The sequence below is a fragment of the Periophthalmus magnuspinnatus genome, chromosome 18 (genome assembly GCF_009829125.3).
Source record: "Periophthalmus magnuspinnatus isolate fPerMag1 chromosome 18, fPerMag1.2.pri, whole genome shotgun sequence".
In the NCBI taxonomy this organism is placed as follows: Eukaryota; Metazoa; Chordata; class Actinopteri; order Gobiiformes; family Gobiidae; genus Periophthalmus; species Periophthalmus magnuspinnatus.
The window spans coordinates 9,368,222-9,388,362 of NC_047143.1; the positions used below are offsets into that span (position 1 = coordinate 9,368,222).

The 20,141-nt window shown below is 38.5% G+C and overlaps 2 protein-coding genes and 1 non-coding gene across 4 annotated transcripts in view; all 3 read left to right on the plus strand.

The window, feature by feature from the left end:
* Positions 1–252: 252 nt before the first annotated feature.
* On the plus strand, positions 253–12,036 carry LOC117386429 (uncharacterized). The gene is made up of 9 exons (XM_055229006.1): positions 253–272; positions 2,841–2,970; positions 3,062–3,152; positions 5,606–5,793; positions 6,773–6,903; positions 7,431–7,560; positions 8,946–9,042; positions 9,119–9,191; positions 9,278–12,036. Exons 1-9 carry the CDS (start codon positions 270–272, stop codon positions 9,374–9,376), a joined length of 942 nt encoding a protein of 313 aa, XP_055084981.1. The 5' UTR covers positions 253–269; the 3' UTR covers positions 9,377–12,036.
* Positions 12,037–14,760: 2,724 nt separating this feature from the next.
* Positions 14,761–14,834, plus strand: trnar-ucu (transfer RNA arginine (anticodon UCU)). The gene has a single exon. It is a non-coding gene; the product is annotated as a tRNA-Arg (tRNA).
* A 3,302-nt stretch (positions 14,835–18,136) lies between these two features.
* kirrel1a (kirre like nephrin family adhesion molecule 1a) overlaps positions 18,137–20,141 on the plus strand; it is a 76,845-nt gene continuing 74,840 nt past the window's right edge. For both annotated transcript variants that reach the window (XM_033983650.2, XM_033983651.2), the window contains exon 1: positions 18,137–18,429. In XM_033983650.2, coding sequence (XP_033839541.1) covers positions 18,387–18,429 — 43 coding nt within the window. In that variant the 5' untranslated portion in view covers positions 18,137–18,386. The remainder of the gene's footprint in view (positions 18,430–20,141) is intronic.

Consider the following 20,141-nt stretch of genomic DNA (forward strand, 5'->3'; position numbering starts at 1 on the left):
TACTGAAATTTCATCACAGTGAGCTACAGGACGACGTGCTGATTCACAGTCAGGATACTTGAGGCTGCTTCGGTTCTTTCTGTTGATCCCAGTCACATCAATAGCCCAGAAGTAGTTGATGTCGGCTCCCTCCAAACCATGGGAATTCCAAACTTCAGACAACTCTTGTTGCCTTTAGTCCACTGACGCAGATACTCGGTGCATGACTTGCATGCCATGTGTGGCTCCCAAGCTTCATCTTGGTCACCAAGTTTAATACCAAAATAAGCATGGTAAGCACACTTTATGAAACTTGTGACTTGATTCCTGTTAGGAACATTGGTGTATTCACCGCAGATGTAGCAGAATATGTCAGGCTTATTTTTGCAAGATCTTCTAGTCGAAGCCATTTCATTCACTTGTAATATAAAAAAAAACAATTAGTCATAAGTTGGCACATGCAAAATCTTCAGAATTTGTTTATAGTGAGAAATATAACAGAATTTTGCATCATATGACGTGAAAATGCTCATACATGTAAACAAAATCGTCCAAAAACAAATATGTAGCTTAGTTCAGAGCGTTGACCTGATTGAGCAAAACCAATGTGATTTTTGGATTCAGCACATCAAAATTATCCTAAAACAGCTAAAAAATCTTAGACAATAAATTTAGTGTTGACCAGTATAATAATACAATAAAAAGTAAAGTATGTAAATGTAATTAAAATAAAATTATTAATTAATTAATTTGTCTGAAAGTAAGTGAGGAAAGGATTCTATTTTTTTTACCTTACCACATACAGACAATTGTGGTTCCTTCCTGTTCAGTAAGATCCTCCTGTGAGGCAACAATGTGCAGAAAGTCACTGTAACTTTTCTAAAGGGAGGTCTACCTCTTGCTTGTCTGCCTCTTGCTTGTCTTCATGGAGAAGTTTTTGCTTTGCCTGGAAAGGTCCACATCAAACATATCTTATAGTCTCAGTCTTGATCCTGTTAGATCTGAGTGCTGCCTTTGACACTGTCGATCATAGGATCCTCTTACAGAGACTAGAGGGCTGGGTGGGCATCTCTGGTATGGCACTAAACTGGTTCATGTCCTGTATAGAAAACAGGGAGCACCTTGTTGAAATTGGAAAATGTCTCTCAGCTAAATGTCCCTGACCGGGGTCAATCCTCGGACCCCTGTTGTTCAATCTCTACATGTTACAGTACAGTTAATACACAGCAATAATGTGTCCTACCACACCTATGCAGATGACACTCAGATCTATGTCTCACTGGTAGCTGGTGAATATGGACCAGTGGATTCACTCTGCCACTGCATCCAACAGATCAGTCTGTGGATGCAAAACAAGCTAAACTCAGACAAGACTGTGCCTTTGTCCTTTTTTTTTGTCTTGCCATCAACCTGCCAATGGGACTACGGATGAAAATTAGCCTGCATGGCTAACTCTGGCACTTTTACATGCTGTACTAACACATGTTGATCAATGTGCACTGTCCCATATTTAATAAATAAACATAAACATAAACTGAAGTCATCATCTTTGGCCCATAGAAACATAGAGAAAGTGTTACTGTCCCTCTCTCTAAAACCTTCAAATCAGGCTAGAAATCTAGGGGTAACAACTTTAACAGCCATATCAAATCAATAATATCTGCAGCTTTTTACCACCTAAAAACTTTGCAAAAATCAAAGGTATACTGTCAAAAGCAGACTTGGAGTGACTTATCCATGCATTTGTCTCCAGTAGGTTAGACTACTGTAACGGCCTGCTCACTGGCCTCTCCAAACGAGTGTTAAGATAGCTACAGTACATGCAGAATGCTGCTGCTGGGGTACTGACTAGAACCAAGAAGGACGAGCACATAAGTCCTGTGCTCAGGTCTCTGCACTTGCTTCCTGTAGCTCAAAGAATAGACTTTAAAGCAGCTTTGCTTGTGTACAAGTCCCTCCATGGCCTAGCACCAAAGTACACCTCTGACATGTTAGTGCCATATGAACCATCTCACACTCTGAGAACTTCAAGGCTGGCCTCCTGCTGGTGCCCAGATGTGGAATCAGCGCTTCAGTTTTATGCAACTAAGACCTGGAACAATCTTGCCTTGCTCATAATAAAAATTAATTCCGTCAACTGGACCAAAGTTTTGGATCTGGATCAAGACTTAAGTTGACAGAATAAAATTTTTGTTGGCAATGGAACCTATCTGGGGACAGAAGGATTACACGGACATATCTATTTTGTATTTGTTAAATTACAGGTGTTCTTAAGACAGAATAAACTGAAGACACTACTACTAGTAATCTGTCTTACTTTCAGTGGCAACGATTGGTGCAATGAATTTGGAAAAAGTAGAAAGGCATACATTCCATAAAATTGAAATAATTTGTATTTACATATTTTTATAAACAATAATATATCCAAGGGCTGTTCTAGGGTTTCTTTTTCATCATTAATGTTAATAAATGGTCAAAGGTCTTGAGACAGCTAATACTGAAAATATGTCCTGGTTACTTCTTTCTGCTTCCTCATTGAGATTGTACCACATTTAGGCAATACATTAATTTCATTAGACTGCCAGGAACTTCCCCTTTTAACCTCATTCTTTGAGCACATACTGTTACTGAACCTAGATCTGACCAACTGCAGCAACCCAGGTGGTGACTTTTTTTTACTAGCCACACAATATATATACAATATAAAAAACACTTTGTAAACTGCATCTGTCTCTTTGATAGTTATGCTATTTATAAAGCAATTTGCAAAATAATTTAGGCTTGGCATTCAAAAACCTAGCCCAATATCAGCCTTCTTGTTATGGTCTGACTAGTATCTTGTCTCTTCTGTTTATTTGCAGTTCGACAACCCTGTTTCATCACCTTGGCAGGAACAGCGTGCTCTAAATGGAGGATTTGTCAATATTTCGATTCAAACTGTTTGCAAAGGTACCATGAGTGATCCTGTATTTACTGCCCTCAGTGACCCAGGTGAGTTTGTCCAGCTTTTCCACAGCCAGTACACACACACAGTTTGATTTGTTTATTTTTATTTTTCTATTTATTATTTGTTAACTTTTAGATCTACATTTATCGTGTGTAATTAAGTCCAGCAAACTCATCTCCTGCTCCTGGAAGCCTCACTCTTCTGCACACATCAGCTTTTTCTATAAGTATGCGTTCTTTTTAGTAATGTATTCAATATTGTGCTTTTGTATTTGAAACTCTTTGCAACACCATTTGTCACCTAAAAGGGAATTCTATTTAAACCATATGAAAGCTACACTATGTAACTTTTCTGGTCAGCATTCACAGCACAGTATCTCCATGGAAACAGATGGGTCTGTAGAGAGGCAAGCCAGCTTTAAGTAATAATATGTATTTACAAGGCAAGGCAAGGTGAAGGTATTTATATTGTATAATTTATACAGAAAATTATTCAAAGTGCTTTACTGAATAAGAAAGACATTTAAATTGCAATACAACAAATGAAAACATAAATAATCACAAATAATCATAAAAAAAGAGAAGAGTACAGAAAAAAACACTTTCAGTCATATGCACAGCTAAACAGAACTGTACTGTAGCTGTTTTAACGTTTGGAGAGGCTAGTGAGCAGGTCATTACAGTAGTCTAACCTACTGGAGATAAATGCATGGATAAGTCTGTCCAAGTCTGCTTTTGACAGTACCTTTGATTTTTGCAGTGTTTTTACTATCCCTAGATTTCTAGCCTAATTTGAAGGTTTTAGAGAGAGAGACTGGAGGTGACTGCTGACACTTTCTCTATGTTTCTGTGGGCCAAAGACTATGACTTCAGTCTTGTCTGAATTAAGCTTGAGAAAGCTATTTTGCATCCACAGACTGATCTGTTGGATGCAGTGGCAGAGTGAATCCACTGGTCCATATTCACCTGCCGCCAGTGAGACAAAGATCTGAGTGTCATCTGCACAGTTGTGGTAGGACACATTATTGCGGTGTATTAACTGGCCTAATGGCAGTATGTAGAGATTGAACAGGGGTCCCAGGATTGACCCCTTGGGCACCTACCAGGTCAGGGACATTTTGTCTGAGACACATTTTCCAATTTCCACAAAGTACTCACTGTTTTCTATATGGGACTTGAACCAATTTAGTGCTGCACCAGAGATGCCCACCCAGTCCTCTAGTCTCTGTAAGAGGATCCTATGATCGACAGTGTCAAAGGCAGCACTCAGATCTAACAGGACTGAGACTTTGCCCGCATCAGTGTTCAGGTGGATGTGATTTGTCACTTTGATAAGAGCAGTCTTAGTTCTGTGGTGGGGTCTAAAACCTGACTGAAAAACACCAAAGGAGTTGTTCATTTGGAGAAAGATAATAAGCTGTTGGTAAACTACTTTTTCAAGGACTTTGCCTAAAAACGACAGATTTAAGATGGGTTGATAATAATGCAATATTGTGGCATCAAGACTGCTCTTCTTTAGGAGAGGCTTGTTAACCGCAGTTTTCAAACCTCTTGGGAATATTCCATATTCAAGTGACATGTTAATTGTGTAAGCGAGTGGTGACAGCAAACTGTTGAGCACAGACTTTAGAAATCTAGTGGGTAACATATTGAGGCAGCATGTAGATGAACTCAGACTGGTGATGATCACTTGGACAGTTTCGTCAGTTACAAGTGCAAAGTGAGTCAGCTGTAAATGTCTAGATGACTGCAGGGGTGCTATTTACGTTGTGGTATCGATGGAATATGAATGGCCTGAATCTTGTCATAAAAGAATACTGCAAACTCATTAGTTCTAACGGAAGCGGGAGGGTTTGTTAATCTGTTTACTGTTGCAAATAGGACATGACAGGATTCAGGCCTGCCCTGGCCACAGATTGGCAGCCTTCCAGTGTCTCAAGCAACTCTCTCTTCAGTCTCCCTCTCAAAGTCTCTCACCCTCCCAGAGTATCTGAGTTAGGTGTAAATATAGCAGAATGACAAACATCATACATTAAAAAAGCAGGGTCACATCTTTCACAGTCATGTGTTAAACTTTTACTCTTGAAGCCAGGTAAAACAACATAGTTTCCTGTGAGATTCACACGTTAATGTCTGGTCTAGGTCTCTGACAGACTGACACAGATAAAATGCATTTACACAAAGACATATGATAAGAATATTTTCTTCACAAAATGAATATACATAAATTTCCATCACAAAGTAATGCTTTAACAAATATTAAGCATGATTAAAATACAAATGTGTTTTTACACTTTCATAGCTCATTAAATACTATTTATTTTATTTATTTATTAAAAAGATTTTACCCACCATCACTTTACACAAGGTCTGATATGTATTTAAGCATTTTGAGTTTAGTAACTGTATTGTTTATACTTTACATTAAATGTATTGCAATGTAAATGCCATTATTTTCTACAGCTAACTTTTGACTAAAAACAAAATTTGACAAACTATATGAAAACAAAATAGTCAAAAACAATTAAGTATTTTATTTTGCTAATTTATTTGGAGGTGGTAGTGCACTGTACATTATTAGATATGGCTAAATATATTTATAAATTCATTGCTGCAATTTATTATAATATCAAAACAAAAAACAATCTAAACATTTTGTCTTTCATTGTGTCTTTCCAAGTTTATTTGATGGGAATGTTGATGATGACTCTCATCCATTACGAGAGTGCTCCCATTACACAGACAGCACGAGGACGGGATGTGACCTGCGAGTGAACACATATCAGTTCACACAGATCAATGTGCTCCTGAATGGGACAGCGGACAATAGGACCATACGCAACATATACCAACTTTCAGCTCTTCCATGTAGGTAGTCAAAAACAACACTCAGTATAGAGGAAATGTGGTGAAACACATCCTTCCCCTTTTTTGACATCTTTGAACTGAAGTAGTTTTCTTAGTATTGTAAAATGGGTTGTACAAACATCGGCACTATTCCAAGTGTAAAATTATTAAGGGGGTTTCAAGGATATTACACAAGAAGGAAGAAACATTTACATGAAGTTATACATATAGCTACAGAGAATAAAACATTTATTTTAGAATACATATTTGTATATTATAACCCAATATTTTAGAATACATATTTGTATATTATAACCCAATATTTATCTGTCTGTCTATTGAAAAAAATTTTTTAGAATAACAATCATGCTAATGTTGATCCTTGTGGTACTCCGTGTTCACATTACAGTACAGCTTTTTATTACATATTCTCATTACATCTTTTTGAATGTAACTCTGTGTTCTGTCTGTAAGTTTCTAAACTGACTGGAAAGATAGATATCATTACAGCATGTGAATATTTCAAATAGTGAAACAGCACAGATGCAAACTGTGTGGTAACGTCTCCCGAAGTTGGATCAGTTAGCTGAGGTTTTCACGTGTGAATAAGTTAGAAAATTAAAGGGAATCAGGAATAGATGGTCCCATTCTTACTGGAACTCTGCCAACTGTAAACAAAAGTGCTCTGAGGAGTGCTTGTGTTTACTGTTGGCGTCTTACTGTTGGCATCTTTGGTTGTACAACAGTTGTAAGTTTGAGCTTTGTCCTGGTCTCATTCTGAGACCTAACATTTTTAGCTAGATTTTCCGCACAGTCCACAGACACCTGGCTTGAAGAGCAGTTCCATATCAACCAGCCTTGGATTCTTAATTCTGTCCTTAGTTTAGCTTTAGTGTACATGGTGAGGATTACTGACTGGGGTTGCAGTACTACCTTTTTCTTAAATTGGCATCCTATGTATTATTTGGTAGTGCTCTAAACATGTTGATTATTTCCACAGTAAGACTCTCCCCTCTGAACTGGACTGTTAAACCTTCAAGAGAGCAGTTCCACATCAGCTGGACCCCTCCTGAGTTTTCAAATGTAGTGTGGAAATACTTTATCAAATACATCGACTGTACAAACACTCCGGTAAGGCAAGCCTTTATTAGCAGCATGACATTATCAGATTTTAAGCAATTTTTGCAACTATCAGAGAACCATGTGAAGTTTTGCTGTCATGGTACACCTAACAACAGCTGTGTAGCATGTTAAGGTACATTTCTAGATTATTAGACAATAAAATGCTTAAGAATTAGATGCAGACAACACACAGTGAACATCTTTGGCCTCACGAGCTGCATATACAATATATCTGTACTAGGGCAAGACACATTTAGTTTAGATACTTGAGAAACATTGGGTACAGGGCCTTTAGTACCATTGTATAATTTCATACTATTTTAATGTTTATGACAATGTATATATCTATCTCCTCTATTACTCTAAAACTGTACAACTTCTTACCTATAGCTTAGTGTTATAGAAAATATATTGTATTTTTAAATACAATCGGGTACATCTGATATTTAAAACTAAATGTATCCAAGCATACCTGTTATATATACGTATATATAAAAATCTTATAGAAATGTAACTAAACTTACACCTTGTGACAGGTTATAAAAGAAATCGCCACTGGCCTCTCTGCTGAATTGAACCGCATTCCTGAATGCTCATACAATATCTCTATAAAAGGAGTTGTCGAAGAGAATGGAGGCACTGAGTGGACTCTCGACAAACATTACGGTATGTTAAAGGAACTTTATGTAGCCTCCGCTCATATCAATTCAATCACAGTTGAACCTGGTTTGAGGACCTATACTCATTAATGATTGGCTGCAGGTGCTGGGGTTTAGATAGTCAGGATTCAGATCAGAGAGAGTCGTTTTAGGTTTAAACCAATTGGATTTCAGCATTGAAACTGGTAATGCAAATGAGAGACTCTTATTTGCTTTCTGATTAGATAATCATCATGAGAACCAAAACACCATATTTTGCCCTCACCGTTGAAGCAAATGCAGCTATGCAGATAGATAAACTTCTCAAAAACTGACAGGTGACATTCCCTTCAATTAGCGACTGTAAAACTACAAACAGAAAACAAATAAACAGTATTTAGACTGTATAGTAATGTAAGAAAAAGTTTATGATCTGAAAACAAGTAAAAATTGCCACTAAATTTGTGAAAGCTGTAGGTACTCTGTCAGCTGAACACAAGCAGTTTGTGATTACTTTGCTCTTTATGAGAAAAGTCGTTTTTGGGCAGGAGAGATTTCTTCGTTGTAGTACCAATGATTAGCCACTAATCCAACCTGAGGCAGCTCTAAGCTAGCACTCTATGCAGTTATTGTAATAGCTCCATGATTATGTCAAACAACTTACTCTAGCCATGTCCCAATTCAACGGCTGCACATTTTGCCGGCTGCATTTGAAGGGAACTTAAGTCACTTCCGGAGTGACAAGGCCTGTCCCATTTCATACAGCGCACAAATGCGGCCGACAAATGTGCCCCGCATTTCCATGGAGATCGGCTGTGAATGAAGGGTACAGTCGAGCAGACTTTGCACCCTTCTATGTCCCATCTTTCACTGCACGTCACTTCTTCTACGGGAGAAAATGGAATCAGCAGCCGTCACGGTTGCTGGTCAACGTAATGTAACAGCACAGACAGCGGTTGACATACGTTCCATGGGGTACGCCTGTCCCATTTCGACACAGTCTTTGCTGCCCACGGAGGCTACCCTTCAAGGGGCCCTTCGAAGTGTGCAGCCATTGAATTGGGACATGGCTTCTTTTCAGTCTGCTGCATTTCTAACTCTTCAGTAAACATTAGCATTAATCAAACACAGTACCTCTTGATGGTGGAGGGGAAAACTACACCAGCACACACCAAATTACAACATACATAATTCCAACTTGTCCATCATGTCCAATATTTTTGTAAGAATAAATCTGTATTACAATTATCAGTCAGTAAAATAATTGGCCAATGATTTGGCCATGTCTACATCATATCCAGGGACACAGATAGGTCATGCAGTTTACTAACATACTGTCCCTTTAATGTATATATTTTGATAAATATATATTGTCCCCCATCTTTGTACTAATTGGCCTGTGTTTTCATACAGATGCAGTTTCAGGCCTTAACCCTATGATGTTTGCTGTCATTCTGATCCCTCTATTAATGGCAGCACTGGTAGTACTGTCCTTAATATGGTGTATGAAGTAAGTCAACATTTGAACTACCGGTACTCCTTTTCATAGAGCATGACCTGATGAGTAATTATTACCTTTGTTGCAGAAATAAGTCCAAAATCTTCCCCAAAGTGCCACAGCCCAACCCAGAACTATTTAAAGACATTTTAAACAATAAGGTAAGTTGAACTGCAGTTTAGCACAGTTTGCAATTGTATGTGTTAACTGCTTATCTAATGCATTTTTCACTTATTTTTCATTCTAGATCAACACTCTAGATTTTTATATAACAAAATCAGAGGAGGAACACTTGAACCACATGAATCTTGAGGTGGACTCCAAACTGATCAAATCACAACTTTGAACAAAAAAAAGACGGGATCTCCCTGTGCATTTCGGGTGTGTGAGGCCTTCTTAAGGGCATACAAGTTTAAAATGATGCCAGATAACTTTGTAACTCTTTGTAACCGCTCTTTAAGTAGACCGACAACCAGTTACAAAGAGGAAAAAATGAACAAGATCCTAATGTTGTGATGTGGCATGATATAGAATATAACTATATTGTAATAACAGCATACAAAGAACAATCATATGCTACACATATTAGGTAAAGGCCATTGAGATGTTTTCAAAAACCATCAGAGGGGGAGACATAGAGGAAACCGTACTGGACAGAGACCTTATGCCGGGCGTCCACTGAGCATAAGATTTATGATCATATCTCAGGGTCAGGTAACTTTATTTATACCTGCAAGAAGAATTGGTTTGCAGCTGGATTCCATACAAACATACGTACATACAAGTTACGGAAATAATAATTACAGACAAAAAATCTAAGGAAATATGAAAGTGCTTCACAGTGCTGATCAGAACACAATAAAACAAGAAAAAGAGCCCATGAACATGTCAGTAAAAAGTGTGTCCCATATGAAACAATTAAGATGCAGTATACAGCTTATTAAGCAAACAGCCACTGGAATAAAGCTGTTTTTAAAGCGCTTAGCTTTAGCTTGGGACCAGGTACCCTTGCCCAGATGGAAGGAGCCGAAAGTTGCAGTGCAAAGGGTGTCATGTAAAAAAAAATGGCCATGGTAGTGCTGAAGCCATGAGACCAGACCAAATGATCAAACAGATTCAATAAAAGTTTGATAGAAAAGAGTAATCATGGTCTTATCAATAGAAAGGATTTTTTTCTCAGACAGTGCAGTCTCTGGTGGCCCTTCTTTACCCCAGCTGCACAGTTCTCATTGAAGTTCAGTTCTAAGTTTATGATTGTCCCAAGGCATTTGTATGACTCCACCCACTGCACGGTCTCCCCTTGGATATGTGTCACCTCAGGATTGTGAGGGGTCTTTCTGAAGTTGATGTTCATGTCCTTGGTTTTGGACGTGTTCAGGTGAAGGTGAGACTCCTCACACCATCTGGCAAAGCATGATCATTTTCTTTTTTCTTTTTTTTTTTTTTTGAGAAGGTTAACAATAACAGCCGCCTGCATACTTAAAACAGAATTATTATGCAAAATCGACTTTTCAAAGCTTTTTTTTTTTTTTCATTCAGCACCACAGTTTTCTAACATGGAAGTCTGTTGACTTGTTTCTTTTAGTATGTCATTTTAGATGAGTATTGTGATTTAAAATGTGCAAATTATAACATGATCCATGAGTGTCATAGATTATAACTATATAGCAGACACACAATAGGTCATCTTTAATAGTTGACCTGTTTCTGTACTTGCTTTGACACTCATTAGAGTACCAGATAAAAAGAAGGTGAGAAAAGACACACCCCTGGGGTGAACCTGTGGAAGTGCAGAGGCTCCCAGATAAAATGCCATTCCCCCTTAATTTTTGCTTTTAGTTTATGAAAAAGTGTCAATTCAACCAAGTAAACCAGATTTAGTAATTTTCCAAATGTATAAGAACCATGTGTAACTAAGTAATTGGCACCTTCCACCCCTCTGTGAGGTCTATAAGAAAACTACATGGGATCAAGTAAATGTTCAGTTTTCCTCAAGGTTTCTGACTTATTTTCTCAAAGTAAAGGCCACTGGCCTAAGGTCATTTAGAGTTTTAGGCACACTAGATTTGGTAATGGGGAATCGTGAGTATCTTGAGTTGTAGCAAATAATTATAGGTCTCGTAATCGTAGCGTGAGACTGGGATAAAGATCAAACTTAGAACCATTGTACGACCAAAGATGAGCTGTGTCTGATATTTTGGAATCTTGGTCGCAGACTCTCAGGCAGGCTCTCCCCATATAAATATTTTGAGCTTTGGAGATATAGAAAGACTAATAATAAAGGGCTACTCAAACATGTGTGAAAGAAACAAAACACAACTCCAGATATGTTTTGTAAGAGGTAACAACATTCTAACATGGCTTAATGCTCACAAGAGTTCATTTTACATAATATAGGAATCTAGTTGTGTCCTATGTTTGCATATACTGCCTGTGGACACTTGAGTTATTGCAGAAGATATACCTGGAATGTTCAACAACAGGGTGACAGTAGCTCAGTTGGTAAAGTGCACATCCACTGATCGAAAGGTCGGTGTGCCACAGATAAATACTGTTATTGTGTCCTTGGGCAAGACACTTAAACCTCCAGCCTCCAGTGTCTGAGTGTGTGATTGAATGGGTGAGTGGTTTCTTGATGTAAGGCACTTTGAGCGACCATTTAACAATATTGTATTGTATTGTAACAGATCACATTACCACGGCAGGTTACAGATCTGTGGAGTGAATAAATGGGGATCCATTAAAAAAATCCATGGAACAAAAACAAGCACATTTGCTATAAATTGTATTCTGTTACACTGTAGTATTTTTGTAATAAATTTACTGAACTTTGACTATTGTATCTCTTGGTATCTAGAAATGAGCTTATTGTGTTTACTGTACATTAGAAACCGATTTGTTTCAGATTTTGTTTAGTTGTGGAATAGTTCATAGTTACTCGGTTTGGGCATTGAAATTTCCCTGTTGTTTCTCCACTGTTGGACAAATAAAGGTTTTCTTGTCTTAGTTTAGCTGTGTTTCAATTACAATTTAGTGGACTTGAGAACTGCTGATAGAGGTTATAATGTTGCCTGGTAAAACCATCTATATCTGTATTTTCTGTACAGAGGGATATCAGTCTGATCCTTATGCTCTCCATCATGTTTCGAGTCCAACCAAACATAATTACGCTCACACTTTTTTTTTTTATTTCAGTGACAAAGGAACTCATTGGTCACCTATTATCTCCCCTCAGATTAACAGAATAAATGCTGCTAAATGCACCACTACTCCAGCTTTACTGCATCAGTACTTGAACTTGTGTGCAGTAAATCAAATAGTATTTTCTTAGGAATAGGAGGAGTTGGATACATTTTATTTGAGTCACTACTGGACTCTGGCAAATGATAAAACTAGTTTTCGATACAGCTCCATGACTGCACATTAAACCTAGTAAGTATGTGATTGTGAATCTATTATGGTATGATGTGATGATGACAAGGGGCGTCAAAAAGAACTGGAAGAGAAAAGATGAGAAAAGAGGGAGAGAGAAAAAGGGGTGAGAGAGCGCAAGAGAGAGAGTGAGAGAAAAGTAGAGAGGGAGAGAGAGAGGAAAGAAAGCTAGAAAAGAGGAGTTAGAGAGAGCAAGACAGAGGAAATTGAGAGCTAGGAGATAAAGGGAGGGGGAGGAAGAAAAGAGAGGATGAGAGATAGAAAAGTGTAGCGAGAGGGACTGCTGGTCTGGTAAAAAAACCCAAAAAAAACAACAACAACAAAAAAAAAACACTTCCACTTGGATGGACAAAGGAATGCCACATCAAAAAACTAAGTTTTCACTTGCATAATATCATCAGGGTAGACGACCCAATGAATTAGAATGCCCACTGACTAACTTTGGGGGGTTTAAAGATAGACATATCACGGTGCTAATTAAATCTGGTTTATGACCAGAGTTAATTTTGGTAAGACTAGCGATAAATCACACTCCTCTCCTAATTTTGTTATCAGCCAGACACTGGTGCCACGAGTCAACTTCAAGGGACCATTGTTACGACTATGGATTGGTTAAAATCGTAATTTGCTAAGTTCGACTCATAAGTGCCCAAGACCATGCAAACGTGATGTTCCTAATGAAACAATGTTATTCTGAATTTCTCAGTGATACGTATGTGTAACACTTATGTTGTGTGAAAAAACAGTGAGGAAAAGAAAGCGTCACAAAATAGAATGTGAGTGAGAGAGAGAGCTAGACAAGAGTTTGTGAGAGAGTGAGAGAGAGTGAGAACAAAGAGGGAGCAATAGAGAGAGCATGAGAGAGAGAGAACTACAAAACAGAGGGAGTGCGAGATCCAAAAGAGTAAGTGAGAAAGAGAAGAGAGAGCGAGAAAAAAGAGACAGTGGGAGAGAGCTACACAAGAGAGGGAGTGAGACAGAGAAAAGAGAGAGAGAAGGAGAGAGCGCGAGGAAGGATGATGCAACTCAAATGTAATTCTCCTGTTATTATTACTGTCAGTGAAGGAGACCAGGGCTGTCATGGAAAAGTGCATCATCAAATCTATAAGCCTATGGAAGTATGGAAGCCTAATCAGAAAGTATGAGAAATATAATGCAATAATAACTGTAGGTAATGAAATGAGAATCCATAACATAGGCCATATTTTGTATTGGTAACAATCGGACAGGTTTAATCAAGCACAGATGTTCATTCTTCACTTGAGTCCACCCTCTTGCGTAAGTTAAATGAATTATGAATAGGCCTAATACCATGGAATAAGGCAGGTCATACAGATACAGGTCAGTACACTATAATCCAATAATATTCTATAAAAACAAATATACCAAAGCTTTTGTGTGCGATGTCCTAGAAAAAACATATTAGCCTATATAATTCATGTTTTAAGTAGACTTTAGTTTAATTTACACTAATTTAGATCTGTCTGTCTAGCTGCGTATCAGACGTAGAGTTAAGATTTTTATTAAGCTACTCAAGTCAGAGTAACTGTAAGAGTAATTGTCGGGACGAAACATCTGATTTATAATTTAAAGTTAATGTAGATGTAAGTATAAAATATTGAATTGAATAATGCACAACATCTGGTAAACTAAATCATATCTGAAGGAGTTTTGCAAGAAAGAAAAATGTTCAATGAATCCATCTATCTATTTTAGGCCTATTAAAAAAAGTGTGATTTATCCATTAGATTAGGTCTTTCTTTTCTATAGGCTGAATTTGTCCTAAGAATATAGACCTCTGCTATTGGAAATATTATGAAGCCTTTAATCATTACAATCAGTTAACAGGAATACACAGTATGCAAATAAATATATATGTTACTATACCAAATAAACTATGCACAGCTTTTACATATACACGAATATGCTCATGTTATCGTAACTAATAGTAGGCCTAGGGGCAAAAAGTAACTAATTATACATACTGACCTTACTGTAATTGACTATAGATTTCTGGAATAATTGTACTTTCTGAGTAGATTTTTTAAACCTGTAAACTTGTCATTGAGTACAATTCTAGCCATGTAATTGTAATTGGTTACGTCTGTGTAGACCCTCAGTCGTATCAGTATTTATCTTGGAAAAATCCGCCTCTGCAATGCCTCCCTCTGGTGACCACCACGGGTACTGCAAAGATGGCGTCGCTGGTGCTGATGCTGCGGAGGATACAGGCACCTCGCGGACACGGGAGGAGGATGAGGTTTCTATGTGCTGCCAGCCCCGTCATCGTTTGGCGCAGTCTCTGTGGCGCAATGGAATAGCGCGCTGGACTTCTAATCCAGAGGCTCCGGGTTCGAGTCCCGGCAGAGATGAGTCACTCTGTGTGCCACACGGCAGACCTGCGGAATTTTTTAGCATTGCCCAGTTGTTTTTCAGGAAAAATAGACTGATTCGGATAGAAAGGATGAGAATAATGATACTCAACTCGTTCTGTCTAGCTCAAGTTGAGTTCACACAAGGATATTAGATTATAGGCTAAAAATCTTACCTTATAGACTGTATCAAATAGCGATGCACCAGTAAGCATCCTTACCACTAGCCCATCTGCGATCACTGGTTAATGTAAATACCTATTGTGCATCTGTTTCTCTAGTCCAATATATGCAAACCTTTCACACCAAGTACCACCAAGATAATATTTGGCTTTCCAAATACCATCAAAGCGAAACTTGGACTATATCAGGCCAAAATTATGACTAATGTGGTCAAAAGTTAGACAAAACCAGCTCTAAAATTTGACTAAACCTGGGATAAAGTATAGTTCTAACACTTGTCTATTTAACCTAAAGGAGGACAAAACGGGAAATGAGAGATTTGCCTCTAAATAAAATTAATATTTAAATGCATAGTGAACCAAAATTAGTAGTAGCCTGGTGTTAATACTTGAGTGTAATTTTCACTGACCACTACTTACTGTGTAGGTTTAAATGTGAGTTTCCTATAGCCTATTTGGCATGAAATCCTGCTTGGAATTTTGTACAAATTGTAACTTATAGCCTTTCTTGGCAACATTTAGCTTCAGGTCTTTTAAGACCCAAAATTATTCCTAGATAAATATGTCCTAGTTTATCCCAACAAAAAGCATAAAAAATATAATTTGTGTAAATTACAAAACATTTCTAAAATAATGAAATACGATTACAACTAATAAGCTAAATATAGACTGTCATTTTCTATTTGAGCATCAATAGTATTTTCAATGATGCTAATGTAATCCCACTTGTGTCCACCAGAGTGCGGTCCATCCCCAGTATCATGAGCGGGCAGAGCGCACAGAAGGGCCTGGCACATTCCACTACTGCGCCAGGACACTTTTCAGCACAAATTTACAAATAATAACTCTTCCCTTATTATAGCCTATGAACTGGCAGCATTGAATGTATCCAGACTAGATTAATTTGCATATCATTACGCCTTGGAGATGTTTATTTATTCTTATTTTAGAACATAGATAGATCCACTTCTATTTATACTACTACTATTATTTATATATAATAATAGTAGTAACAGTAGTAGTAGTAGTAGTAGTAGTAGTAGTAGTAGTAGTAGTAGTAGTAGTAGTACACCCCCCCCCCCCCTCACACACACCCACACACACGTAAAAAAAAAAAAAAAAAAAAAAAACATATTCGAAAGGAAATAGAAGTAACCATTCTCTTATTACCAAAGTATTAAATACTGTACACTTTTTTTTATTGAATACTGTACAAATTTTAGGCATCTGTACTTAAGTCAATTTTAAAGTGGATACATTTTACTTCATTACATTTGAGAGCATGTATCTGTAGGCTACTTTCTACTCCACTACATTTTGAGCGGGACAGAGAAATAAAAGTTTTTCTTAATATTGTTTGAGACCTGTTGAAAAGGGTTAGAAGTTTATTTTTGACACGTCCGTGGTTTGAGCAAACAAAAATATGCAAATAAAGGCGGGTAAGAAAAAGACGATCAACTTAATTGTTCCTGTCGAAACAAAATCTTTACATTTGAAGCTATAAGATCTCAGAATCTGCGCGAAATACTTTTACTTTTTACTCTTTATATGCATTTTAAACGGGATACTTTAATATTTTTTCTTGAGTAGATTTGTTCATGTGATACGTCTACTTTTATATTTATTTTTTGGCTCGGTTGTCTATACTTTTTCTTCAGTAACACAATTAAGTTCTTCTTCCACCACTGGAGAAAGATCAAATGATCAAATGGTAAATCAGTAGAAGAAAAAAGTTTGTGCTAGCGAAGAACAACATCACAGTTTACGGGGCACTGTATTTGAACTCAAGGGGGGCATTTTGGACATCACCGTTACGCGTTCTGATGGCGCAATGAGTTACAAAAAGCGTAACTTGTACTTTAAGTGTCCTTTGCACAGATTTGGTTTGGTACATGTCCTGGCGCATTTTTGGTGCATTTTTTGCTGGGATTGTTGGCCTAATCGGGGGAAGAGGAGCAAGAGAGAAGGGGGAGCGGAAGGGGGGTCTGGATGTGTTTACGTCAGACAGAGAGAGAGAGGAATGCTCCACTGGATCGAAGAAAAAAAATGGAGACAATCTAACCAGCGCGAACCGGAAGCGAGACGTGCGTAATTATCAGATTATAACGGCGGAATATTCAGAGCGAGATTTGGAACAGAGATTATTGGTATATCGCAGTATTTTTGGTCCTAAAAGATTTTTACTTTAGTGTTTTGGAAAGAATAAAAGCTGTATTTTCCATATTGTATTTTACACTGTAGCGTATTGTAGAGTTTTAAAAAGTAGGACAATAAAAATATTCCATATCGTATAGAGTCATATAGACTTTTAAAAAGTAGGACAATAAAAATATTCCATATCGTCAGGCATTTGTTGTATCTAAAAGGTGTTTGTTATGGACCTAATGGAGACTAGACAGTTTCAGTGTAGAAATACTAGTCTATTTGGGTTAGTAAAAAGGACTGTCAAAACATTTCATTGTTTACTTAAAAGTGCACCACCTGTTTCTCCATGGAGATGCTAAGATATTTCTTTGTCTTAAATGTCCCATAGTATGACATTAAAGTTGCATACAGACCGTGCATGTATTCATTTTTTTAATAGTTGTGACCATTGGGCCTCTCCACAGATCTAACATGTAACCTGGTGGTGTCTCCTGCTTGTCAAATAAGCTTTCATTGGAAATACGTTCACAAAGAAATCACATCTCCATGGAGACAAGCAGGTGGTGGCCCTCCACCAGAAAAATTACATTAATCCCATTAATCCCATTAATCCCATCCACTCCATCCGTGGCATATATGATAAGGCGATGTTGCATGTGTTTCAATGTTTTGACATAGGCTCAACTGTAAGATCATATCGGGAATCACTGTAGGAACCTGGAAAACACCTAAATATAAAATATAAAATACTAATCTTTTTTTTTTTTTTTTTTTTTTTTTTTTTAAATCAAATCTGTCCAATATTCAGCTATGACCACATTATGTCCTTTGTTTTTTCCCCTAACGTAACTAAAACGGTAACAAAGACCGCTTCATTCAAGTGGGCTACATTTTATTGTGAAAAGGTAACCGGATGTAGCGTGATGGTGGTGCGCGTAACTTCACGTACTTGACTCCTGAGCTGCTTGGAGCGAGAGAGGAGCAGAGTGGAGCGTCCAGTCGCCGAGGAGCAGCAGAGAAGAGCGGGAGGAGAGCGCTGCAAAAGCCCGTGAAATGCTCCAAAACGCCCGCTCCCAAATGAACCCACGCTAGGACGCAGACGAGGACGCACGCGAGGAATACTCACCCCAATCTAGTCTTTTATCACCGTCTTTAAAACTGCGCGGGTTTGATGCTGTCCTCACGGAGATTTGAGCCAATAACGGACTTTTGGGTCGGCTGAACCATGCTGAGGCTGCTGCTCCTGACCCTGCTAAGTTTTCAAATAGGTAAGGCGTCTAGCATTTGCCGTTTTCTTTAACCGCTGTGCTAACCTTGATTGCACGGCTCGTGGAGTGGATGCTGGCTGCTTTGGGAGCGCGTACGTACAGGTGTGTGCGTGTGTACGTGTGCGTGCGTGAACCGCGTGCGTTGGGAGACCGCGGAGGTGGCAGCCAGAAAGGTGTCGTCTTCTGTGACCTTTTTTTTTTAAGCATTACCAAAAGACGAGGCTTTATAGCGTTTATGGGGAAGGCGCATACAACGTGACGTGAATGACAGTGATGGACAAACCCTACATCGCCTACCATTCCTCCTATAACACCTTACACATCTCCTTGTCTCCTTCCCTCACTTACAAATTTCCTCACACCCCTCTTTGTTGGTTTCTACAATGAACCAAGTGTGTGGTCAGTGTGTCCTCTTTACGCATCTGGGCACCCCTCCCTCCCTTCCTTCCTTAATTCCTTCCTTTCTTTTTCCTCCTCTTCCTCTGTACCTGTGGGGTGCCGGCCAATCAGGCAGGTAGGCTATTGGCTTAAACGTGAACCACCGCAAGTTGCTAGGAAACGGGAGGCTGGTGAAGGGAGGAGGATGGTGTGGTGTGTTTCATTTTCTACCTGTTTGAAAAAGTGCCAGCATTGTGGGTAATCCTTGCTTGCACTATAAGCTCTGCTCCGTTCCATTGTCCACCTTACCTAGTGCAGAGGTGGCCCACTCCCCTCCTCTCCAAGCAGACCACTCCATCATAGGTAGGGGGCGTGTACAAGGGGAAGGTACGGAGGAAAAGATGATGTCACCGTGTCTGTTGGGCTTTGTATCGGTCGGCGAGCATCTAACCAGAGCTCGCAACCAAATATCCAACCCCATTACGCCAAAAAATGCTGTTTTTTGCTTTTTAGGAACATTGCATGGAGTGACAAGATACTACTAGACAACCTTTTCAACATTGACTTGTATAGTATCCTCCTCTCCATCCACCTAGCCCTCTTTGTTCTTTCAATCACTTCATTGACTTCACACTGTTATTATGCTATTTAGGAACATTGCAAGGACTCATAAGACTACTACTACTACATAGACAGCCTTTTTGAGATTGACTAGGTTAGTACCCTCCCGTCTTGCACCCTTCATACCAGCACTCACAGTCAAGCATCCTACCTCACCACGGCAAAAGATGTTATTTTTGCTTTTTGAAACATTACAACTTGAGCACTTCATAGGCAACCTTTTGACTTTGACTAGCCTAGAGAATATTTATGAATAAAGTGTATTATTGCAGAAAATCAGAAGCTGTTTAATCTTTTTTGTATATTTTCATTTAATAATGTCATGTTCTTTGTTATAATTTATTTATTTTTTGATAATCGACTAGTCATCGTTGCAGCCCTAGATAACACTACTACACATAGGCAACCTTTTCGACATTGACTAACCTAGTACCCTCCCCTCCATCTCGCACGCTCCATCCTTCCAGCACCCTTGTTCTTCCTATCGCTCCACTTCACCCTGGTTGTCCACCCCTAAGTGCACATGACTGGCTCACTGCTAACACATGTATGCAGATACGCGTGTAGCATAACAACCATAATCGCCCATGCACGCTCCCATCCCATTTACATTTGCTAAGCCCCCCCTTTTCTCGCGCCTATTGTCTCAATCCGTTACGTTATACTCCACAAATGCAATGCTGCTCCAGGCTTTCCTGTGAATGAGATTAGCA

Excerpts from the sequence above, each read along its gene's own strand:
- LOC117386429 (XM_055229006.1), top strand. Across the intron at positions 2,971-3,061 it reads TACTGCCCTCAGTGACCCAG|ATCTACATTTATCGTGTGTA; the intron begins GTGAGTTTGTCC and ends GTTAACTTTTAG. Across the intron at positions 5,794-6,772 it reads CCAACTTTCAGCTCTTCCAT|TAAGACTCTCCCCTCTGAAC; the intron begins GTAGGTAGTCAA and ends TTATTTCCACAG.